Below are 21203 nucleotides of genomic sequence, written 5' to 3' on the forward strand. Positions count from 1 at the left end.
TACATTTTTTCTTCTTTCTTCATATTGTAACATCTGTATTGCCCTGGGCTGGTTGTCACAAGAGGCATCATGAGCAATCATCATGAGCTAGATTTGCTTACATCCCAGAGTGTGTTTACTCTGTGCAAAATAGCTGTTTTCAGGGATTTCTAAGGGAGCAAGCAACATGCTGTGTAGAGCTCAATTATCACATTTGAGGAGTAGCACAGCCACATCAGCATAATAAACCTGAAGTCTAGAGGCCTGCACCTCTCAGCATTTCACTGACTCAGTTGTCTTGCTTTCACTTTTGGCATCACAAAGTGATCTGTTCCACAGCACAGCAATCTCTTGGGTTAATTCCCCAAGTGGGATAATTTACATTTCAGCCCCACTTTCTCACAGCTCTTTTCTTAGTTTTATTTTCCCTGTGATCCCACAGTAAAAAGTCTCCTTTTAATGTTTCAGTCCTACATGGAGAGTCGTACTTGCTTTGTGAGACACAGCTTCTTAATTGCCCTAATCAACTGGTAATCTCTGAGGTGTCACTGCATGTCTAGCAGAAGTAGCTCCAGAAAGTATGATGCTGCAGTCCAGGTTAATCTCTCATGTTTTCCTCCTGCCTCCATGGCAAGTGCAAATTAATCAAACAACTTCAAGTACACTGCATGAACAACTGTTTGTAACTAAATTCTCACACCTGTTTCCAAAGTAATTAGATAATTAATACTTAATGGTGTTCAGATAACTTGACATTTATCCAAACTCTTCAGAACTTGATCTTGTCCCTCACAGACAAGAGGGAATCTCATGTGGTTGAACAAGAGCGAGGTGCCATACCTGGGTCAGGGCAACCCCTGGTACCAACTCAGGCTGGGGGATGAACAGATCAGAGCAGCCCTGCCAGGAAGGACTTGGGGTTCTGGTGGATTAGAGGCTGACATGACCCAGCCATGAGCACTCACAGCCCAGAAAGCCAAACATGTCCTGGGCTGCGTCAAAAGCAGTGTGGGCAGCAGGGCCAGGGAGGGGATTCTGCCCTTGTGAGACCCCACCTGCAGTGCTGCATCCAGCTATGGGGTCCTCAGCACAAGAAAAACATGGACCTGCTGGAGTGAGTCCAGAGGAGGGGCACCAAGATGATCAGAGGCATGGAGATCCTCTCATATGACATTCTCTCACTGAGAGAATTGTGATTGTTCAGCCTAGAAAAAAGGCTCTGGAGTGACCTAATTGGAGGCTTGCAGTACCTGAAGAGATCCTTCAGGAAAGATGGAGAGGGACTTTTTGCAAGAGCATGTAGTGACAGGACAAGGGGCAATAGATTCACACTAAAACAGAGTAGGTTTAGATTAGATATTAGGAAGAAATTCTTTATTCTGAGGGTGGTGAGGCATTGAAACAGGTTGCTCAGAGAAGTCATAAATGCCCCATCCCTGAAAGTATTCAAGATCAGGTTGGATGAGGCTCTGAGCAATCTGGTGTAGTGAAAGGTGCCCCTGTCCATGGCAGGAGGGTTGGAACTAGATGGTATTTGAGATTTCTTCCAACCCAAACCATTCTATGACTCTATAATTCTATGATTCTACTCTGTATGAAACTGTTGAATCCTCTGCAGAAGAGATGGCAGGAGAAATTGGGTGGGATCCTTCCTTATGCCGTCTCCAGGGAGAGAAAGGTACGGAGCTGAGCAGGAGGGGAAAGAGCTGCCAAGCCACAGCCACTTCTGCCCTGTTCCTGAAATAAAGTGCTTTGTTTTCTGACAAATGACTTCTGGGTTTGGAAATAGTGACCCAATTCAAGAAAAGCTTGTAATGGTGTTACAAGAGTGTTGCATGTATTTACATGCAGGCATGCATTTTCAGTAATAGGTAAGGTATCTCTAAGTGTATCCTGGAGATGTTGAAGAGTAAAATGTGTTTATTTGTTTATGTATAGGTCCTTGAAGAGTGAATATAGGCAAAATGTGACTTTTAATCCTGCTGTCTGAGGAGAGGGAGAAGATTGGAAGTTAAGGGAATCATTGACCAGGATTCTGGGGACAACATATTCTCTCTTTCATTGAGGGATGAAAGAGAGGATTGAGAGACTGAGAAAGATCTGGGGAAAAAAAAATACATTGAAAGAAGAGAACACCTCAGCCTTTGGGGGGTTGGGGGTGGTGTTCATCAACTGTTTGGGTTTATGTTTCCCTATAATTTCTTTTTAAGGGTGCTTAAAATAAGCAAATTTGTTCTATTGAACTCAAGCGCTGTGGGCCTGTGAGAATCTTGCCCAAACAAATGCTGTCAGGGTAAGGCTCTCTCAGGTGGAGGAATGCTTCAGATAGCTGTGGGAAGAGAAATTGTGGATGTGCCAGCCAACTCCAAGCTATTCCAAACGTTGATATTTTGGTGAATTATTCAACCTGTTTATTGTGTAGTGTAACAGATTTACTGGTAGGAAATCCTGGGACTAAATTAATTGTGAGAAGTTCCATAGCTAAACGGAGATGCCTTGCAGTGCTTACTATCTCTGTAGGTCATCTCTAGCAGTGCTCTACTTAATAAGCAAAAATTTTTGAGAAATTCCCCAAGACCTGAACTGTTTATAAAAGATTATATTTTCATTATTGAAAGGAAACAGATGCTCTAAATTAGACTGATCACACCTTACGGTTTACATAGGCTGCACACTCTCCCCTATTATGTTTTTAGGAGAAAGTATTGCTAAGTTCAAAAAACAACTTAATACAAATTTGTTTTTCAGTCCCTGATGCCTCCCTTTTTAATTATGGTTATGAGGAAGTGCTTTAGTTTCAATGAGACAACAAATTAAAAAATTCCTCCATCTCTTTGAAGGTATATACACACCTGGTATCTGTGGTTTAGCATGGGCCAAGGAGTGTCTCTGAGGCCTTGTTTATGCAGTAGAACTCCCTGCTCGTGCCACCAGGGGTTACTATATATAGCAGAAAGAGGAACCTTGCATAAACAAACCTCCTTTAACTTCTTTTGTCAAAGCAGATGTATTTACATCAGATTTTGTTATCTGGGGCTTAAGTACCAATGAACAGTTCAGTACTAGCAGTGTAAGAGCTGTGGGAACTTTTAGAAAAGTTTCCAGTGTAGGGGAGGAAATTCCTTGTTCACTATCTGTATCATATCTTCAACACATTCACCATTACTCAGAAATATCCCAATCTTCTAAACTCAACAAAATGGCTAAACTATTTGTAAATCAATATTCTGCTTATTAGTACAATATAAATCCTTGTTTATGGCTGTTGAAGATTTTTCATCAAATACAGATGCTATACAGCTGGGTCTAGACCTGCTATCCTTTCCTTCATCTTCCTTCCTGTCATGGCTTGACACTGGAAACATATGAAAGAAAAATTTGGATATTCTTTAATATTAGTGTCTAGGGATTCACATTATTCATAGAAATTGAAACTGTATTGATGTTTTCTGCTTTCTTTCCAATCATAGGCCAGGCTTTTCCATGTTCAGAAGCAGGCTTTCTCCTGCAAGTATCCTGAGGTGTGGTCTAGGTGTGTTCAAATCTCTCTTAGTCACTCATCCGTCACCTTGTCATTAGCATGGCGTCTGTATTTAATTGGGCTTCCTTCCTTCATCAGAAATCAGTTTTTATATACCATGAAAACTGCAGCCCATTATTAAAAGCCAGCTCTAAGAGAGATTCTTTGCTCTTATTTATACAAGAAGCAGTGAAAATAGTATCTCAACAAATAGTATCTCCTTCAGATGAGTGGTGCGTATGAAGAACACACTGTGTGTGAGTCTGGTATTCTGCCTCAAAGCTCCCTATTTCTCACGTTTTACCTCAAAAGCAACTTGGTTAAGAGGGGTTTTTTGCAATCTGTTGAGTCGCTTGATAGGTCATATTCATCGACTTTCACTGGTTGTATCTTTGCCTTACAGAAAATATTGCAGAGTTATTCTTGTTGTTAGCATTTCAATTGTCCTTAGAAACAGCATTGAGATCAGCACTCTATTTGTGTGTAGTAAGGGTGGATCCCCCCTGGAAATGGTTGCATTTTGAAGGGAAAATGAGAGAAAATATTCTGGTTTCAGAAAGTGAGATGCTGTGCATGGGGATCAAAGGCTCCTGGTGGACACCAAATTGACCAGGAGCCAGCAGCAAGCTCTTGCAGGAAATGCAGACAACACCACCAAGCTGAGTGGTGCTGTTGCCACGCCTGAAGAATGGATGCCATCCAAAGGGACCTGGACAAGCTCAGGCAGTGGGCCCATGGGAAGTTCATGCGGTTTCATAACACCAAATTCAAGGTGCTGCACCTGGGCTGGGACAACCCTTGGTATCAACTCAGGCTGGGGGATGAACAGGTCAGAGCAGCCCTGCCAGGAAGGACTCAGGGGTGCTGGTGGATTAGAGGCTGACATGACCTGGCAATGTGCCCTCACAGCCCAGAGAGCCAAACATGCCCTGGGCTGCATCCAGAGCAGAGTGGCCAGCAGGGCCGGGGGGGGATTCTGCCCCTCTGCTCTGCTCTGGTGACACCCCATCTGCTGCATCCAGCTCTTGTGTCTCCAACATAAGAAGGGTGTGTATTTGTCCAGAAGAGAACCTGTCCACAAAGATGACTACGACATCTCTCCTATGAAGACAGACTCTCCTACAAAGAGTTGGAGTTCTTCAGCCTAGAGAAAAGAAGATTCCATGGTGACCTTATTGTGGCCTTCTAATACCTAAAAGGGTCCTACAGGAGAGCTGCAGAGGGGCTTTTTACAGAGACTTGTAGTGATAGGACAAGGCTTTAAACAGAAAGAGTTGATTTAGATTAGATATAATGAAGAAATTCTTCACTATGAAAGTGGTCAGACATTGAAACCTGTTGCCCACAAAATCTGTGAATGCCCCACCTCTGGAAGTGTTCAAGGTGAGGCTGGATGGAGCTTTGACCAACCTGGTCTTGCCCATGACAGAGGGGTTGGAACTAGATGATCTTTGTGGTCCCTTAGAACCTGGAAATAATGGAATGGTTCAATTATTCTGTGGTTGGTTCTGTGATTCAATGTACTTAAACTACATTAAGAAGAGCATTGCCAGCAGGTCACAACAAGTGAACCTGTCTCTCTGCTCATCCCTGCTTTATGCATCTGGAGTGCTGCAACCATTGCTGGACTCCACAGTGAGAGGAAGACACAGACATATTGGAATGGTTCCATTAAAGTGCCATAATGGTCATTGAAGAATTGTAGCCTCTGACACATGAGGAGAGGCGGAGAGAGCTAGCAGTGTCTATCCCAGAGAAAAAAAGACCTGTGGGAGATTCAACAACATGTATAAACACCCAATTTTTGATGAGACAAGTAAAGAGAGATAGCCTCTTCTCAGTGACATCTAGTGACAAGACAAGAGGCAATGAGCACAAACTAAAATACAAGAAGTTCCATTTAAATGTAGAGAAAGCCTGTTGTAATATCAGTGTTGTCAAACACTGAAATAGAAAGATTTCCCAAAGAGCTTGTGGAGTCTCCACTGGTGAAGGGAGTCAAAACCCAGCTGGACACCATCCTGAGCATGTATATGACCTGGTTTGAGGAAGGGGTTGAACTCTGTGGCCCCCAGAGCTCACTTCTTCGATGCTTCTGTCATTCCACACCCAGGAGTAAAGCTGAGAACAGGATACCAGGCTGTTTGATCTGACCCAGCTGAACTTGGCACATGATCAGAGGGGATTGCTCCCCGCATCCCAGATCATAAGATAGTAAGCTGGTCTAAAGACTTGCTCTATTTAACACTGTGTTCCTAGGCTTCCACCCCCTGTCCCCAGGCCACGCTTGTAACTGGGATCACCTGTGCTCAATGGCATGCCAGCTGCATTCCTCTTCCTTTGGCACAGGGCCATACAAAGTGGCCCAGGAGCCAATATCACAGCTCTTGCTGCCAGTGGATTCCCCATCTGGGAGTGGATAGCCAGGCACTCATATGACAGCACTTGCTAAGGCGGCAAAACAGTGTTTTAAGCCCTGCAACTATTAGAATCATCATTGGCTTCACCTGGAGACAATCAATCCCAGCCATAGATACGCAGGAGACAAAGGAGGCTAGATTACAAAAAATCAGATTATCTTGGTGCATCAAGCCTTGTCCTCCTGCCTTAGTGGTAGCAATGCTATAGTCACTAGAAATTATGTTCAAAATATTCCTCTGAAGTCACTACTTCTGGTGACTCTCTTGTTCATAAAATAGTAGATTGAGGCAACTGAGATGTGTATGAATGTTTGCTATTAAGAAACAGTCGGTTCAGTTTGAGGAAAATGGTTTTACATCTAACCAGAGTGATCAGATAGTCATGAATAATAAGAAGTCACGTGTGAAACATATTCAGTAAAGTTAAGTGTCCAGTAAAACTAGTTTCGACATCATACTAATCTCTAAAATTATAATGTGTGAGTCACAGGCCTTAGATGATCTTAACCTTTACTAGAGGATACCCTGCTTTGTGTTCAGCAGCATAAACAACTGAGCAAGGACTCGTGCAGACCTGGTGAATACAACAGGGCCCTTTTGAATTCACTGTAAGTAATGTTTTGGGGTTTCTTTAATGTTGAAAAATTGTCAAAAATTATATTCAGGACAAAAATTTTTGAATAATTAATTAAGAAATTATCACGTTCATAAAGTTCTGATTTAAAGCTTCTTGTATTGTCTAATTATGACTTGGGGTTTTTTAAATAGAAAAGATAAATCTTGTGTGAGATTGGCGTATTCATACAGCATAACTCTCCTTAGGAAAACTGCATTCCTAAGTGTTTTAAATGAAATAAATTGATGATAATAACAAATGTAGGGCATGAAATGAAATGGAAGCGGGGACTTGAGGTTTGCTCTCTAAAGCATCCAGAGAGTTTGGAAAAAAAAAGAAACTGTGACTAAAAGAATTAGAGTGATGGTGGGACAAGTCACAGACAAATAAAAGAGCTTAAATTTAAATGTATTTAGATAAGAAAGTGCACTGTCTGAAAGTGGTTTTTCATGAGGTTCAGGCCTTTCCTATGGATAGTAGTATTTCTGTGAGCACAATATTCACATTGTAAATTAAGGAGTATTTAGAACATCTATTATTAGAGCAGAGATCAGCATTATGTGTTCACTGGGTTTTGGAAAAGTAAGATACTGGAAAGTGGTAAACACAAATGTGGGCTCATGGTGGGAGCTGACAAGGATTCAGAGATTTTACAAGGCAGATTCTGCATTTCTCAGTGCAAGTCAGAAACCTTATATATTTTTCCCCTAGAGAGAATTTTGTTTTATTAAAGATTCTGTAGGTAAAGTGATCACATACCACAGGAGGATGTTTTTGATTTCCAGAAATTCTACATCTTTGCATGATTCTCTCTATTGACAAAAGTTATTGAACCAATTTTGATACAGTATTAATTTCTAGAGGTAAAAATATTGCCACAGATGTGGAATGAATGGTGTCCATGCTGCTCTGGAAAAGGCATTTTCCTGTTCTATCTGTATTTTTTAGTATCTTTCTTCCTCCAGAATTCACTCATTCATCTTCACTTTTAAACATTGTAGCCTTATCTGCCAAATTTCCCTTTTCTATCTTTCTGATAATAAAGATTATAATTGTTCTAGAGTTTCCTCTATTTTTTTCTCCTTTTTTTTTTTTTCTTTTTCTTTTTTTTTTTAGGTGATTGGTTTCTGTCATTGGGCTGGACATGCCTTTTCTTGCAGCAGGCACACTTATTTCCTTTTGTTGCTTTATGTACATACTCTTTTTCCCTTTCTTAATAAGATGCACTGTATTTCCAGGGTCTTGATAACATCTTAATTGCTGTTTCTTTCTTTTGTTATTTTTGTAAAAGTTGTTTTTTCGTTTAGTTGTGCTCAACTGTTCAAGCTTTATAAAATCACCATAAATGTTCATTACTTCCTCTTTAACAAGTGTATTTACTTTCTCTTTGGTGCCTGCATATGTGTACACATATAGCCCATCCAAAAATGTATATTTTAACTTTCACAAAAGAGGAATATTGTACCTTTCTACTGCTTTGATTTTTCATCAGCTAAATTCCCAAATTTAACTGCTTAGCCTTGACTGGCTCCCTTGCTTTGTGCTCTATAGACCTGTACTTTTGACTCTTTATCACTTAAAGCCACATTGAAAACAGAATATTGGAAAAAACCAGTTTAAAATGAATTGTAGCCTAACTTTAATGAGGGCGTCTTTGGAATTACCTCATCCCTCTTTGACTTTAATTTTTATTATTTCATAACCTCTTCAGTAGGTTGAGTAATTTTCCAGAGTCTGCTTCCTTGAAATAGAAAGCTCTTTTCCCTCAATTCAAATGTCTCAGTCACTGGTGCTAAGCTAAGTCTGTATAGCAAAGGGATTGTTGTATTGCTAAACACAAGATGAAGAGATTTTTAAGCCAAACATAATTTTTCTTCTATTACAGAGTCATAGAAACATGAAGATGTTGCTTTTCCTGTGTCTTTTACTTGTTGGAATTCATTCCAACAGTTATTGCTATGACCCTTATGAACAAGGGTTAAGAAACCAGAACCAAAGAGGACCAGGAAACCGAAACATGCCACGGCAGAGTGTAAGCAACAGTGTTTGTCAATTTGCATGCTGTTTCTACAAAGAGATTTCTACCCTTAAAAACAATGGGAATGTTTTCTTCTCTCCTTTGAGCATCTCTACTGCCTTTGCAATGCTGACTCTGGGTGCCAGATCAGACACTCTGACACAGATTCTTAGGGTCCTTGGCTTTAACCCACGTGAGATTTCCGAAAATGACATACATGAAGGTTATCGCCAACTCATGCAAATGGTAAACAGAAGGAATCAGGCGTTACAGTTGAATATGGGAAATGTTCTGTTCGTGCTTGACCGACTGAAGCCACAAGAAAGATTTTTAAGTAATCTCAGAAACTTCTATGAAGGAGAAGCTTATCCTATGAACTTCAAGAAGACTGATCAAGCCCAGCAAAAGATCAATGAATATGTAGCAAGAAGAACCAATGGGAACATCAATGACCTCATAAATAACCTTGATCCACTTACTGAAATTCTCCTTATTAGCTATATTTATTTTAACGGTAAGATATACATATCATGTTTTTCTACTCCAAAAATTATTTCCTCAGGTCAGTTTTGGACTTCACTTTTTTTTTCAGTATGTGTTTGCAGATGCACTTATATCTTGTTTTCCTTTTGGTCCTCACTTATATTTAATTTGAAACAAAGCTATTGGAAGTTATGTTCTACTTGACACTGATAACTCCTAGTAAAATGTATGCAAATTTTCTCATATCTTTTAATATATACACTTCTTTTCTTCTGAAGATTAAATTAAATATATGTTGAGGGAGGCATCTCTAGGCAGTAAAGCATCTAATCCTATACAATCTAGTGGGATTCAAGCACTTTCTTAAATGCTTGGCTGAAATCCAATTCTGTGAATTTCAATCCAGCTGCATTTTTGTTCAGTAAGTTTGGAGTTAAAAGCAAAGGATGCTATCAAAGTAAAACTTAGCATCTTATTGAAAAGAAAATATGTTTATTCAACAGCTTTGCTGTTACTGTGTATGTTTATGTATTTGAAACTAAACATGCAACAGTAGCTTTAGTTTTGCAGTCATGTTCTCATTTTTTTTACTAACTGTGCCTTTGACGATAGCATGTCTGTAGTCCTGGTGTGTCTAGAGGCATAGGTTTCAACCTTTTTTTTTGATTTGCAGATTCTAATATTTTCCAGTGAAGATATGGACCCACCAGTATCAAATACAAGCCTATTGACAATAAGCTTGTTTTTCCTAATTAACTTGTGCAGTCTGCTTAGATACAGTCTACAGATCTTCCCAGAGCTTTTCAGACTTCTGATCTAATGAGAAGAAGAGGATCAAGGCTGTAAGGCTCAATCAGTGGTCTAGTAACAGATATTGCATCTTATTTTAAACTTCCCCTCTCTTACTGATTATATGCTGAAAACAAAGTATTTTTACTCAGAAAAATAATATTCTGTTATCTATCTCACAAAAGTATCATCAAGCTTTTTAATTGAAATGGAGATATTATATTTTTTTTTAAAAGAAAAGCTATCCTTTTAAAACTGTTAATCTGGATGCTGGCACTTTCCAGGATGATTCTTCCCCTGAAAATATTTAGAATTATATTTCCATTTTGTTTTGCTTACCATTTCTGCTCCTTTTATTAATATCTGAAGACTTGGCCAAAACTAAATGGAGCTAATTGAAATATAGATGACTGATGTTTCTTTGTTCTCTTGAAAACATACTTGTTCATCTCAAATAATGTTTTCATTTAGGCTTTTATTAAGCATTAGGTACATCTTTTAAAACAGGCAAAAAACCTGTTGATTTTTCTTTTACTAGAAGGTGTTTGAAGAATGAGCAGTACATTTAGTAGCACAATCAGGACAAAAGCTTGAGAAATCTTGTGTTAAAGATAACTTTGTATTACAGTTAATTTTTACATGTTCTAACAATAAGGGTTGTTGAGTTTTTTAAATTAGATGTTTGTTTTACTACAGCAAAGATTTTTAACCCCTCCAAAGATGGTGGACTTTCAGTTTCAGCTTTCCAATTTTAAAGCAAATGGATTAAAGAAGAGCATTCATAGCAATAATATAATAACAATTTTAATCTTGAAATCAAGAGTAGGTTAACAATCTAGAGCTGGGATTAATCTGAAGGGGATTTCTTAACCTCAGTTAGCTGTATAACCAGTCTGTACTTTTAGGTTCTTGTTCACTATTTGTGCATTACAATTTCCTTGCACTGTACTGGTGACTGTTTTCTTTGTGGTGTAGCACAGTACAGAATTCCTCCTCCAAGGACAAAAGTCTGGCAATATTTTCCTGACCCTGAGCTACTGGACAGGCTATTCCACTATATTACACCAGTCCCTTATCATGCCTTAGTCAAGCTGCTAACCACAAAGAATACCTTGAATTTCATTTTGCCACCTGAGCACTGTGAAGCACTTGAGGAAGGTGCCTAGAAGGGAGCCCCCTAAGATAGAGTATTAGTGAATATAAGTCTAATCTGTGTGTTAACTTATAGTCATGGTTTGGGACCTTAATGATCATCTAGTTCCAACCCCCTTCCCATGGGCAGGGACACCTCCCACTGCACCAGAGTGCTCAAAGTACTGTCCAACCTGGCCTTGATCATGGCCAAGGATGGGGCATCTACAATTTCTCTGTTCTAGCCTCACCACCCTCATAGTGAAGGATTTCTTCCTTATATCTAATATAAATTTAAATCTGCCTTCTTTCAGTTTAAAGTCATTCCCCTTTGTCCTATCACTATCTGCCCATGTAAAAAGTCTTTCCCCATCCACAGACCCCCTTTAGGTACTGGAAAGGGCTTTAGGATCTCCCCAGAGCCTTCTCTTACCCAGGCTGAACAACCCAAACTCTCTCTACCTGTCTTCATAGAAGAGGTGCTCCAGCCCTCCGATCATCTTCATGGCTCTCATCTGGAGTTACTCCAACATGTCCATATCCTTCTTATATTGGAGATCCCAGAGCTGAATGCAGTACTCCAGGTGGGATCTTGCCAGAGTGAAGCAGAGGTGGAGAATCCTCTCCCTTAACCTGCTGACCACACTTCTTTTGATGCAGTTCAGGATGTGTTTGGCTTTCTGGGTTGCGAGCACACATTGCAAGGCCATGTTGAGATTCTCATCAACCAACAGCCCCAAGTCCTTCTCCTCAGGTCTTCTTTCAACCCACTCCATCATTTTTCCAGTTTGTATTTGTGCTTGGGATCGGCCCAACCCACCTGCAGGACCTTGCACTTGGCCTTGTTGAACTTCATGATGTTCCAGTGCGACAGTCTCTCAAGCCTGTCTCACTCTCCATGGATGGCATCTCTTCCCTCTGGAGGGCATCCCTTCCTTACAGCATGCCAACTGGATGATGCCATCTTGGTGTCACTGGCAAACTGGCTGAGGGTGCCCTCAATTCCACTCTTCATGTCACCAACAAAAATATTGAACAGCACAGGTCCCAGTAGTGACCTCCGGGAGCGCTGGTCATCTCTTCAGTTTAGAGTCAAGGACGTCATGTGGGACAGTGTGAAAGGCTTTGCACAGCTACAGGTGGATGACATCAATTACTCTTCCTTTAGCACAACATGCCCTTAGAGAAATTGTGTTGTCTGTCACCAATCACTTCCTAATTTTCCACGTGTATAGTATAGTTATAGCATAGTTAGCATAGTTTCCAGGAGGATCTGCTCTGAGGTCTTCCCACTGAAAGAGGTGACATACACTGGTAGTTTCCTGGGTCTTCTTTTTCTTTGCTTTTTAAAAGTGAGAGTTATTGTTTCTCTTTTTCAATCAGTGGGAATTTCGTTGGACTGCCATAACTTCTCAAATATGATGGATAGGGGTTTAGCTATTTCATCCATTCCCCTCAGGATCCACAGATGCCAAGGATATGTTCATCTTCAGGTTCTGTATAGGATCTTGAACCCAGTCTTCTTCTACAGTGGACAGTTTTTCACTCTCCCAGTCCCTGCACTTGCTGGTAAAGATTGATCTTCCTGATGTCCAACCTGAACCTCCCCTGACACAGCTTGAGGCCATTTCCTCTTGTCCTGTCACTGGTTGCTTGGGAGAAGAGAACGATCCCCACCTGGCTACAGCCTCCTTTCAGGTGGTTGTAGAGAGCAATGGGATTGCCCCCTGAGCCTCCTTTTCTCCAGGCTAAAAATCCCCAGCTCCCTCAGCCACTCCTCATATGACTGACTCTCCAGACCCTTCTCCAGCTCCATTGCTCTTCTCTATACTCGGTCAAACACTTCAGTACCTTTCTTGTCCTGAGGGGTCCAAAACTAACACAGGATTTTAGGTGTGGCCTCACCAGTGCTGATTACGTGGGACAAACACTGCCCTGGTCCTGCTGGCCACACTATTGCTGATCCAGGCCAGGATGCCATTGGCCTTGCTGGCCACTTGGGCACAGCTGGCTCATGTTCAGTTGCTGTTGACCAGCAGCCCCAGGTCCTTTTCCACCAGGAAGATTTCCAGCTACTCTGCCCCCAGCCTATAGTGCTGCAGGGGTTGTGACAAACCAACTTTCCTGAGGCCCTCTTCCCTCTATGGCTTTATCCTAAGCAGATCTCTGAAGAGCCCAAAGTTTGCTCTCCTGAAGCCCAGAGCAGTGGTCCTAACATCCTATTCAGATTTCAGTCAAAATTCTTTTTTGAAATCACTCAAGGTTTTCCCTGAGTTGAGCACTAAATAAGTGTTTAAGTTTTTCAGGACTAGTGTCATTCATGTTTCTGTGATTCATTATGCCTTTTTTCCCCATAAGCACAACAATGTAAAAGTCCTGCCTGTAATATATTTGATGATAGAAGTCACAATCAATGAAGTTTAAAAAAAATATGAAGTACAGAAAAGTAGCAACTTTTCCCTGTTCAGAGGATTGCAGTTGTCGTTCTATGCTTTCAGAGGTCAAGACATGCACTAAAGAAGTCTCATTTCACTTTTTCAAAAGATATTTAGTAGTGCAGGCTATGTCAGATGGTGGAAACAGCAGACAATAATTATTTCATTTGTAACAAGCTGCCTAGTAATCAACATTCAAATAGAAATCAGAAGTCAAAAGGGGTTGCATCTTGTTTTATGGTTTTCTTGATGCCACTTAATTTACTTAGTATCGCAGATCTACTTTTGCCCACTACATTTGATAAAATGTTAGTTTTGCTCTAGAAGGTGTAATTTACTACAGAGCAAAAACACTTCTTAAACATTAAAATAAAAACAACACAGAAACCCTTCCAAAACTCCACTATGTCCCCCTTTTTAAAAAGTCTGCTCAGCCTCTGAACTGGATAATGTGGATACCTGCAATTTGGCTTAGAAATTCCTCTCTACTGAGGATAAGAATCTTACAGAGTTTCAATGTAGACAGTTTGTTTCACCATGAGTAAGTGAGGAGCCTTTGAAAATTTATTATGGTGAAGATGAGAGTGGAAAAGTTTTCTGTTGTTGTTTTGTTTTTTAACTCAGCAGTCTGGTAAAATTAAGTTATGACTCTATGCATCATTGACTAATGTGAGATATCAACACCTCCCTGTGATTAACCCAAATCCCTTAATTTCTTTGGAGAATTCATCCTTCATGTCACCCTTTAAAATCCTATTTTGGTTTGGGAATAAGAAAAGGAGAGAATATTCTTTTGAGCTTAGATAAAGGCTGCATTATATGAGGGCTTTACAGGCTCCTTAAAACTGTTGTTGAGCATGAAAAGTGCAAGGTAGAACACTTGATAACTCATCTAGATGAAGGATATTGCAGCCTGCTCTAAGATCTGAGGGAGTGCTTTTACATCACATTCTACCTACTGTGTGTTGCTATTGAATTATTCTGAGTATTAGGTAAGATCAGGTGATCATTGCAAGCTGGTTTGTCTTTGAAGCTGATCCAACTGTACCAGTTTCTGTCATCTAAGAAAGTGTCCTGTGGTAATATGTCCTATGGCTTCATGTCCTCAAAATATTCTGTAACTCTGTCTCTTATATTTCAAGCTGAATGGGAAAAACCTTTTGATCCAAAATACACTAAAACGAGCAAATTTTTTGTGGATGGGACCAAGTCTGTTGAAGTCCCGATGATGTTTGGAAATGGCCTGTTCAAGCACGGCTATGATGAGCAGCTGTCTTCCACTGTGGTGCAAATGGATTACAAAGGAGGAGCTTCAGCATTTTTTGTTCTGCCTGATAGAGGACGAATGAGGAAGCTGGAGAAAAGATTGTCTTGTGAACGTATGTCAAGGTGGAGGACTTTAGTCACAAAAAGGTAAAATTCTGCAGTTCCTTGTTCAGGTGGTAGGCAAGGGAAAAAATGTGCTGGGGTATGACCCAGAATGAGTATGCCATTTTTAGGTCTCCTTTAATCTACAGAAGAAATCCCCTGACCAAAGCCCAGTCTGGCTCTTTAGTGCCCGTGTGTTTTCACATTCAGTACTGCATGCACTGAAAACCTTCACAGATTAGGACTTTTGCCATTTCTGCATTTTTTTTTCCCCATCTTCAACTCTCAGTAGGCCCAAGTTTTGGGACTTGGACCTCTTACTTTTTTGGGGGGAGGTCTTCTGTCTTCTATTTACAAGTAAATTCCTACCACTTCAGGCTTTTTGCTTGCCTCTTCCTTCTTTTTTCCCCATTAAAATTAGCAGTAATTGCACAGTTAATGCTGAAATAACAACTTCATTCAGCAGTTGTGAGGACAAAGCTCAATGCTAAAGGTATAGAGCAGCTGGCACATTGCAGAGCCACTTAGCCAGGCTTTCTGAGGATTCAGGAAGGCATAATCAGAGGAACATACCCTCAATTCAAGGTAGCTTTTGATACTACAGGCAGAAAATTTATATGCCTTCAAAAATTTGAGAGTCTGTATATTTAGTGTCATGTATGGCAATAGGCTTTCACAAAATACCTGTACAAGCATAGGTACAGCATGTTTACAGTATCAAGCCCTTGTATTCATTCATTAATTTGATGTGTCACATAAGTGACCTTCACACAAAGGCATTTGAAAATCATATTTTAGATGGTCCCTTCTCAAGACAAAAATTCTATTCAAATGCAGAAACCCAATACCTGTTTCATGCTCTTAACTCTCATTCACTGTTAAATCTGTAAAAATAATCTAAACTTTTTTTTCATATGGGGAAAAAAACCCCAACATTTAAAAAAACAGGAAAATCTATGCAATTTTCTGTGCACCTTTATAGTTTTGAAACTTCTGGGAGTAGCTATATGGTTTGTGACAACAGGACAAATAAGATGGTGAATCAAAACACTCATGTATAATTTTTGCCAAAGAAAAAATTGTCTTTACAATTATCAAGGAGGATGCTAAATACAATTGGGGGACTTACATTTCATCTTTCCATCTTATAACATGAAAAAGAATCACTGTCAAAGACAAGTTTGTTTCATGTTTCTCCCCATTTTTCATGATAACCATTCTCTCCTGCAAGCTAATGACACAAAATCCTCTTTTTCCCTCTAGTTTTTAAAACAATTGATTTCATATGCTATTATTTGGAGTCTCTGGAAGGTAAACTGATGTTTACCTCTGTCAGTAAACTGATGTTGATATTAGTGGCAGAAATGTTGTGAGGGACATTTTCCATTACTGTTGGCTGACAAACAGGGCAGTGCTGAAGTGTCAGACAGCTGAAACCTTTTAAATGGTTGAACTGTAGAGAAAACATCACTTTCACGTCTGGAAAGTGTATACCACTGCTTCCTTCCTGGTTGCATTTTTGCTGTGTGTCTGTGACTTTCCCTTTCCTCTCTACTGGAGGCAAGTGGGGGCTTGGGAAGGAGTGTCTTGAGGTAAGAGGAAGGCAGGTGATTCAATGATAGCTGCATCCTCACTCAGGACAGCAATCAGCACAGACAGAAACTAGGGAGAAGTAAGAGATCGGCAACCTGTTATCAATCCACCAGCACTCTTATTTTTGGACATGGCCAGAGTTGGCTGTGCAATGGTGGAGGTATGGGCCTTTGCCTTCCCACCTTTCCCGTGGATGGCTTGCTCTTTGTCTATCTTCATTAAATGCTCCACATCTCCCTGACCTGGAGCAGTAGAGAGTTGCCCTGGTTTCTGACCACAAAGTAGTACCTAATGTCAGCACTGTCACTAACCTCTGTCTTATTATGCTGCTTCTAGCTGCAAATGTTTGGCTTAACCTTTGAAAAGTAATTGCTAGACACTTATGGAGAAAAACAAGGAAGAAATGAGTCAGAAGCGTCGAGGTTTTGTTAATTTATGGAAAGCAGCAATCTAGTCAAATAAAATTGAGTAAATAAGACACTGGGCTTGACACAGAAAAATAATTGAGTATCTATATTCTGTAAATTTGGTTTTGTCTTTTATTTTGCCATGCCTTCTGTCACTACGTACTACTGTCCTGCCTCTTCAGTGGATAAAGTTTTGGTTCCTCTGTCCTGTTTTATATGATAAATACACAAGGCCAATTTTTTTCCCCAAAAGTAAACAGTGAACTTGAATGTGTTGAATTTTTTTTGTGCTCAGTTTGAGACATCTAAAAGAATATCTTTTTCACAATGTGAATCTTCTGCATCCTCAGTAATGGCTCATGATGAAGATGCTTCCAGCAGATTGCACAAAAGATCACTAATTTCTGAAAATGTACATCTCCTACATAGGCTAGAAAGAGCCTGCAGGCAAAATATCTTTAGGCAGAAAGTAAAATCAGTTTGTCTGTTGCGAGTGAATGTTATTCTGTGATAACTGATCAAATGTTTCACCACATTCTTGCACTTCTTTTCTGGCAGCTCAGTAAATTTGCATCTTCCAAAATTCACGCTTTATGGGACATATGACCTAAAAAATATCTTATACAAAATGGGCATTATGGATCTATTCACTGATAAGGCTGACCTCTCAGGGATCACTGGGCAGCCCCAGCACAGAATTTCCCAGGTAAGTCATACTGCTTTTTGTTTTGTGGGCCCATGGTTACTGATACTTGCAACGCTTTCTGTTCAACTATTCACGGTGCAAAACTCACGTAAAGAGGCTTTGCTTCACATGAAAAGGCAGCTGTTGGCATACAGAGTGTTTTTTACATGTTATTTGCACTGTGTGTGCAATTGGGTTGGAGCAAGTTAAAAGGCTGTAATTTTTTAGTCTAGAAGGCTATTTTGACCTGTATGGGACAACCTTATAAAACAGACGTGACCACATCCTCATCTACCCACACCTTGGTACCCTCATGCAGAGTGTTGTTAGTCACTACATGTCTTCTTCTGTTTGTGTCTGCCTTCTTTAGCCTGCCTGTGGGCAATAGGGAGCTGTAGGATGTTTCACTGTTTGTATTTTATGGAGGCGAGGGGAGAGGAGAAACACGATTTTCTTTTAAACTGTTTGGGGGAAAGGAAAATGCAGTTATTGCAAACATTTGGCTTCAAGCATATAAACAATGACTGCCTGGCCCAGGCAAAAGCTACAGATAGGTCATGCTTCAATAAACCTAGAGTTTAAAGCTGACAATCAGTGCAAACTTAATTGCCTAATGAAGAAAACAGCTGCCCTCATGACCTCAAGTGGACATTAGTGAATCAGGATCTGTCAGTCTCTCGATTTTGCGAGGTAAAACTTTCGTGTTTCTCTGCTTTAACCCTCCATTTCTGGCCCTTCATCTTTGCTCCCATTTTTCCCAAAACATGAAGGAATGTAGGAAACATTATTTCAGAATTCTATTAATTGTGTTAATCAGCATGTTATTTCTTCAACTATACAAACTTCTAATAGACAGTTAAATATGACCTTACTCTCTTAACCTTTGGTCTGGCTGTACAGATCTCCATGAGTGGGTGCAAGGAATGAGAACAGAAACAAAGCAAATGCCCTCACTAGCAGGGACATGCCCCTCCACTGGGGAGTAACTTTCCTTCTCTGGGGTTAGAAAGCTATGGTGCCTGTAGCTTGCTGATTTTGTTTTTTTTCTAACTTTGCTGTCTTTAAGCAGCGGACTCACACCTGCCTATCTGATGCTTTTTACTTACCAATAACTTCTTCAGGCACTTTTAATTCTCATTCTTGTTTAGGTGACTAGTTTTGTACCCCCTTGACTTGTAAAATGTCTGTTTCTTCACAGGCTATTCACAAGGCTGTGGTAAAGGTGGATGAGACTGGCACCGAAGCAGCAGCTGCCACAGGCATGGAAATAGTGCCTATGTCTGTTCCAGTCGCTGTTACATTCGACAGGCCCTTCCTAATGGTCATAACTATGGAGAACACTATACTCTTCATGGGAAAAATTGTAAACCCTCTGAAAAAAGATTAAGTTAATGTACAAATTTGGTATGTGGTGATGACCACTCAAATCAAGTATTAGACCTGATGACAATGGCATGGCTACAGAGGGGCTCTCCACCTCTTAACTGATGTTATTCACTGTTTTTTGTAGACGAGACTCTTCATCAATTTAAGTTGTCATCATTGCATGTTTGTTTGGGCCTTGCTTCTTTTTTTTTTTTTTTTTTTTTAAGAAGGTTGTGTTCGTGCAGAACTGTCATTAGCTCTGGGACAAAATAGGCCTGTGTGATACTGACAGCATAGATACATCTTCTAGCAGGGAAGATGAGGAGCATGTGGGTGGAGAGGGTTGTGTACGTCTGCTTCTCCCCTCATGGCTGCCTTCTCTCTCATTTTCTTTTTTTTTTGGGTTAACTGACAAATGGATACAAGTTATGTCACTTTACTATTTGTGTCCTTTCTCCTACCAACATGAAGTTCATAACTAGCATAGACCTTAACATGCATAATGCTTATTACCTTGCATAGTACCATTGTTGTCCAGTCAGTCTATTACACCCTTGCCTCAGCAGCTCTCCCAGCTTGGCTGCTGCAAAGGGCTCTCAAAGAAGGTGTGTTTTTCCCCTGAATATATACACTGCCCTGCCTACTGTTTCTGTGAAATCTGCAGTCCAGACTCATTCCAGGGCAAACTTTAGAGGTTCTAAGAATTTGATCTAAGAAAAGAAGAGGTAGATTTTATCTCTGCAGTTTGGTACCCTGGAGCCAACCTTTGTGAATCAAATATACAGCTCAGGGCAGCTGGAAGTCTATTTCTAGCTTATGCCTGCACCTGAAGTAGCTTCTAAAAGTTCCCAGGCAGCAGGAAGCACAAGCCATCTCTCCTTGGTTCCAGTGTCTGTACCATTACTGTCTGCACCTGGGAGATTATCCATGGCCATAAGCACCATTCCAGTATTGTTTGTAGGATCAAGCACCCTACCAAAAAACACCTACAGCCCATCAGTGACACTTGCCATGTGTCTTGGTATAATCCCTTCTCTTCCCAGACTATCCAGTAACACAACATTGGTACTCTTTTTCTCATCCGCTTCATGGTTAGCATAGCCACAATATTATAAAGAGCTGTTTTCACTATTAAGAGACACAATAACCAGTCACATTCATAATGAGCATGCTTATTTCCTTGTTCACATTCCTATCTTTTTTTTTCTTCTGTTTTTTACAACATCTATCATTATTTTATTTCTTTACTCATGTTTCTGGTATATATCTGATCTCTGGTTACAGGAGGGGTAAATTATTGACTAAAATGGGTTAGTCTGTTAATAGGTATTAAGCACTTACACCACTCTTTGTACAGCCTTGAAATATGCAGACAAATGTACTATGGTAGAACAACAACAATGAATAAACATGACATAAAAAAGTTTCTAATTTTGCTATTTTATTTCTATAATTCAGAGTTAAGACCTAAGTATGTGCAAGCAGGTTTTTTTGATGAGTGTCAACAAAGAGTTAATAATTTACTGCTCATGTACATTAGATCAGCACAGTAATGCCAGTAATGAGTTTCAGAAAGGTGTCTGCCTTCAGCCTGAGCAATAAATAGCAGGTTATCTCTGCTAGGCAGAGAAATTTTTGGGAAGCTTGGGCATTCATTTGATGCAAAGATCTTTAATTCAAAGTGTTTAGAAAGTGTGCTGCTTCTACTATCAAGCATGTAGCTTTTGTTTGTCTCACATCTCTCTTCTAAAAAGCTCTCTAATAGCTGTGTTACCAGTCTTGGCATGTGTTTTGAGCAGCAGGTCCTGTTATTCCATTAAAAAAATATGGCCCATCTATCTCATACCCTTTTGGTTTTTAATAGATTATGACAAGGAAACAAGTGCCTACAAGCTGTCAGATTTCTGTAGAAGGACCAATTTCCAAGTTAAAATCACAGTGAAGAAAAATTAATCGCTATGGCATTCAAACAAGGCAATAAGAAAAAATAAATTTAATGTTTCCCAAACAGAAAACTAGGTGTACTAAATTTGCTTATATCACTAGATCCATAGCAAACCTTGACTGGGTACTTTTCTACAGGTTTTTACAGCTATTTGTAATCTATATCAATCTACAGGCACTGCAGATCTTCATAGGTCACAAATAGCTTTCTGACATAACCAGACCTTGCAGCTTGCTTGCCTGTAAAAATGTGCAGCAATGCATTTGGATGTAATTCCAAGAAACCCTAACTTGGGAAAAAAAAAAGCATATTAACTAGAATTAAGAAGAAAAAATTCAGAAATGGAAGTCATTATCAGATCAGGGAATGCCTTCTTGCCAAAAAGAACAATCCTAGAACATTAAATCCAAAACGGTAATAACAAAGGACAAGTTTGAGGGAACGAAACTT

The 21203-nt window shown here is 40.0% G+C and overlaps 1 protein-coding gene across 1 annotated transcript; it reads left to right on the forward strand.

Annotated features, from left to right (window-relative positions):
• Window positions 1-5567: 5567 nt before the first annotated feature.
• LOC146435999 (alpha-1-antiproteinase F-like) lies at window positions 5568-20234 on the forward strand. The gene is made up of 5 exons (XM_085061484.1): window positions 5568-6527; window positions 8421-9066; window positions 14533-14803; window positions 17317-17464; window positions 18642-20234. Exons 2-5 carry the CDS (start codon window positions 8433-8435, stop codon window positions 18828-18830), a joined length of 1242 nt encoding a protein of 413 aa, XP_084917610.1. The 5' UTR covers window positions 5568-6527; window positions 8421-8432; the 3' UTR covers window positions 18831-20234.
• Window positions 20235-21203: the final 969 nt, after the last annotated feature.

This window comes from Lichenostomus cassidix, chromosome 5 (assembly GCF_008360975.1).
Source record: "Lichenostomus cassidix isolate B80296 chromosome 5, HeHo_3.0, whole genome shotgun sequence".
Lineage (NCBI taxonomy): Eukaryota > Metazoa > Chordata > Aves > Passeriformes > Meliphagidae > Lichenostomus > Lichenostomus cassidix.

Bases quoted from the DNA above. Each gene is read 5' to 3' on its own strand.
- LOC146435999 (XM_085061484.1), top strand. From the start codon at position 8,433: ATGAAGATGTTGCTTTTCCTGTGTCTTTTACTTGTTGGAATTCATTCC. The intron at 14,804-17,316 runs GTAAAATTCTGC...CTTTTCTGGCAG, and splicing joins AGGACTTTAGTCACAAAAAG to CTCAGTAAATTTGCATCTTC. The intron at 17,465-18,641 runs GTAAGTCATACT...GTTTCTTCACAG, and splicing joins CCCAGCACAGAATTTCCCAG to GCTATTCACAAGGCTGTGGT.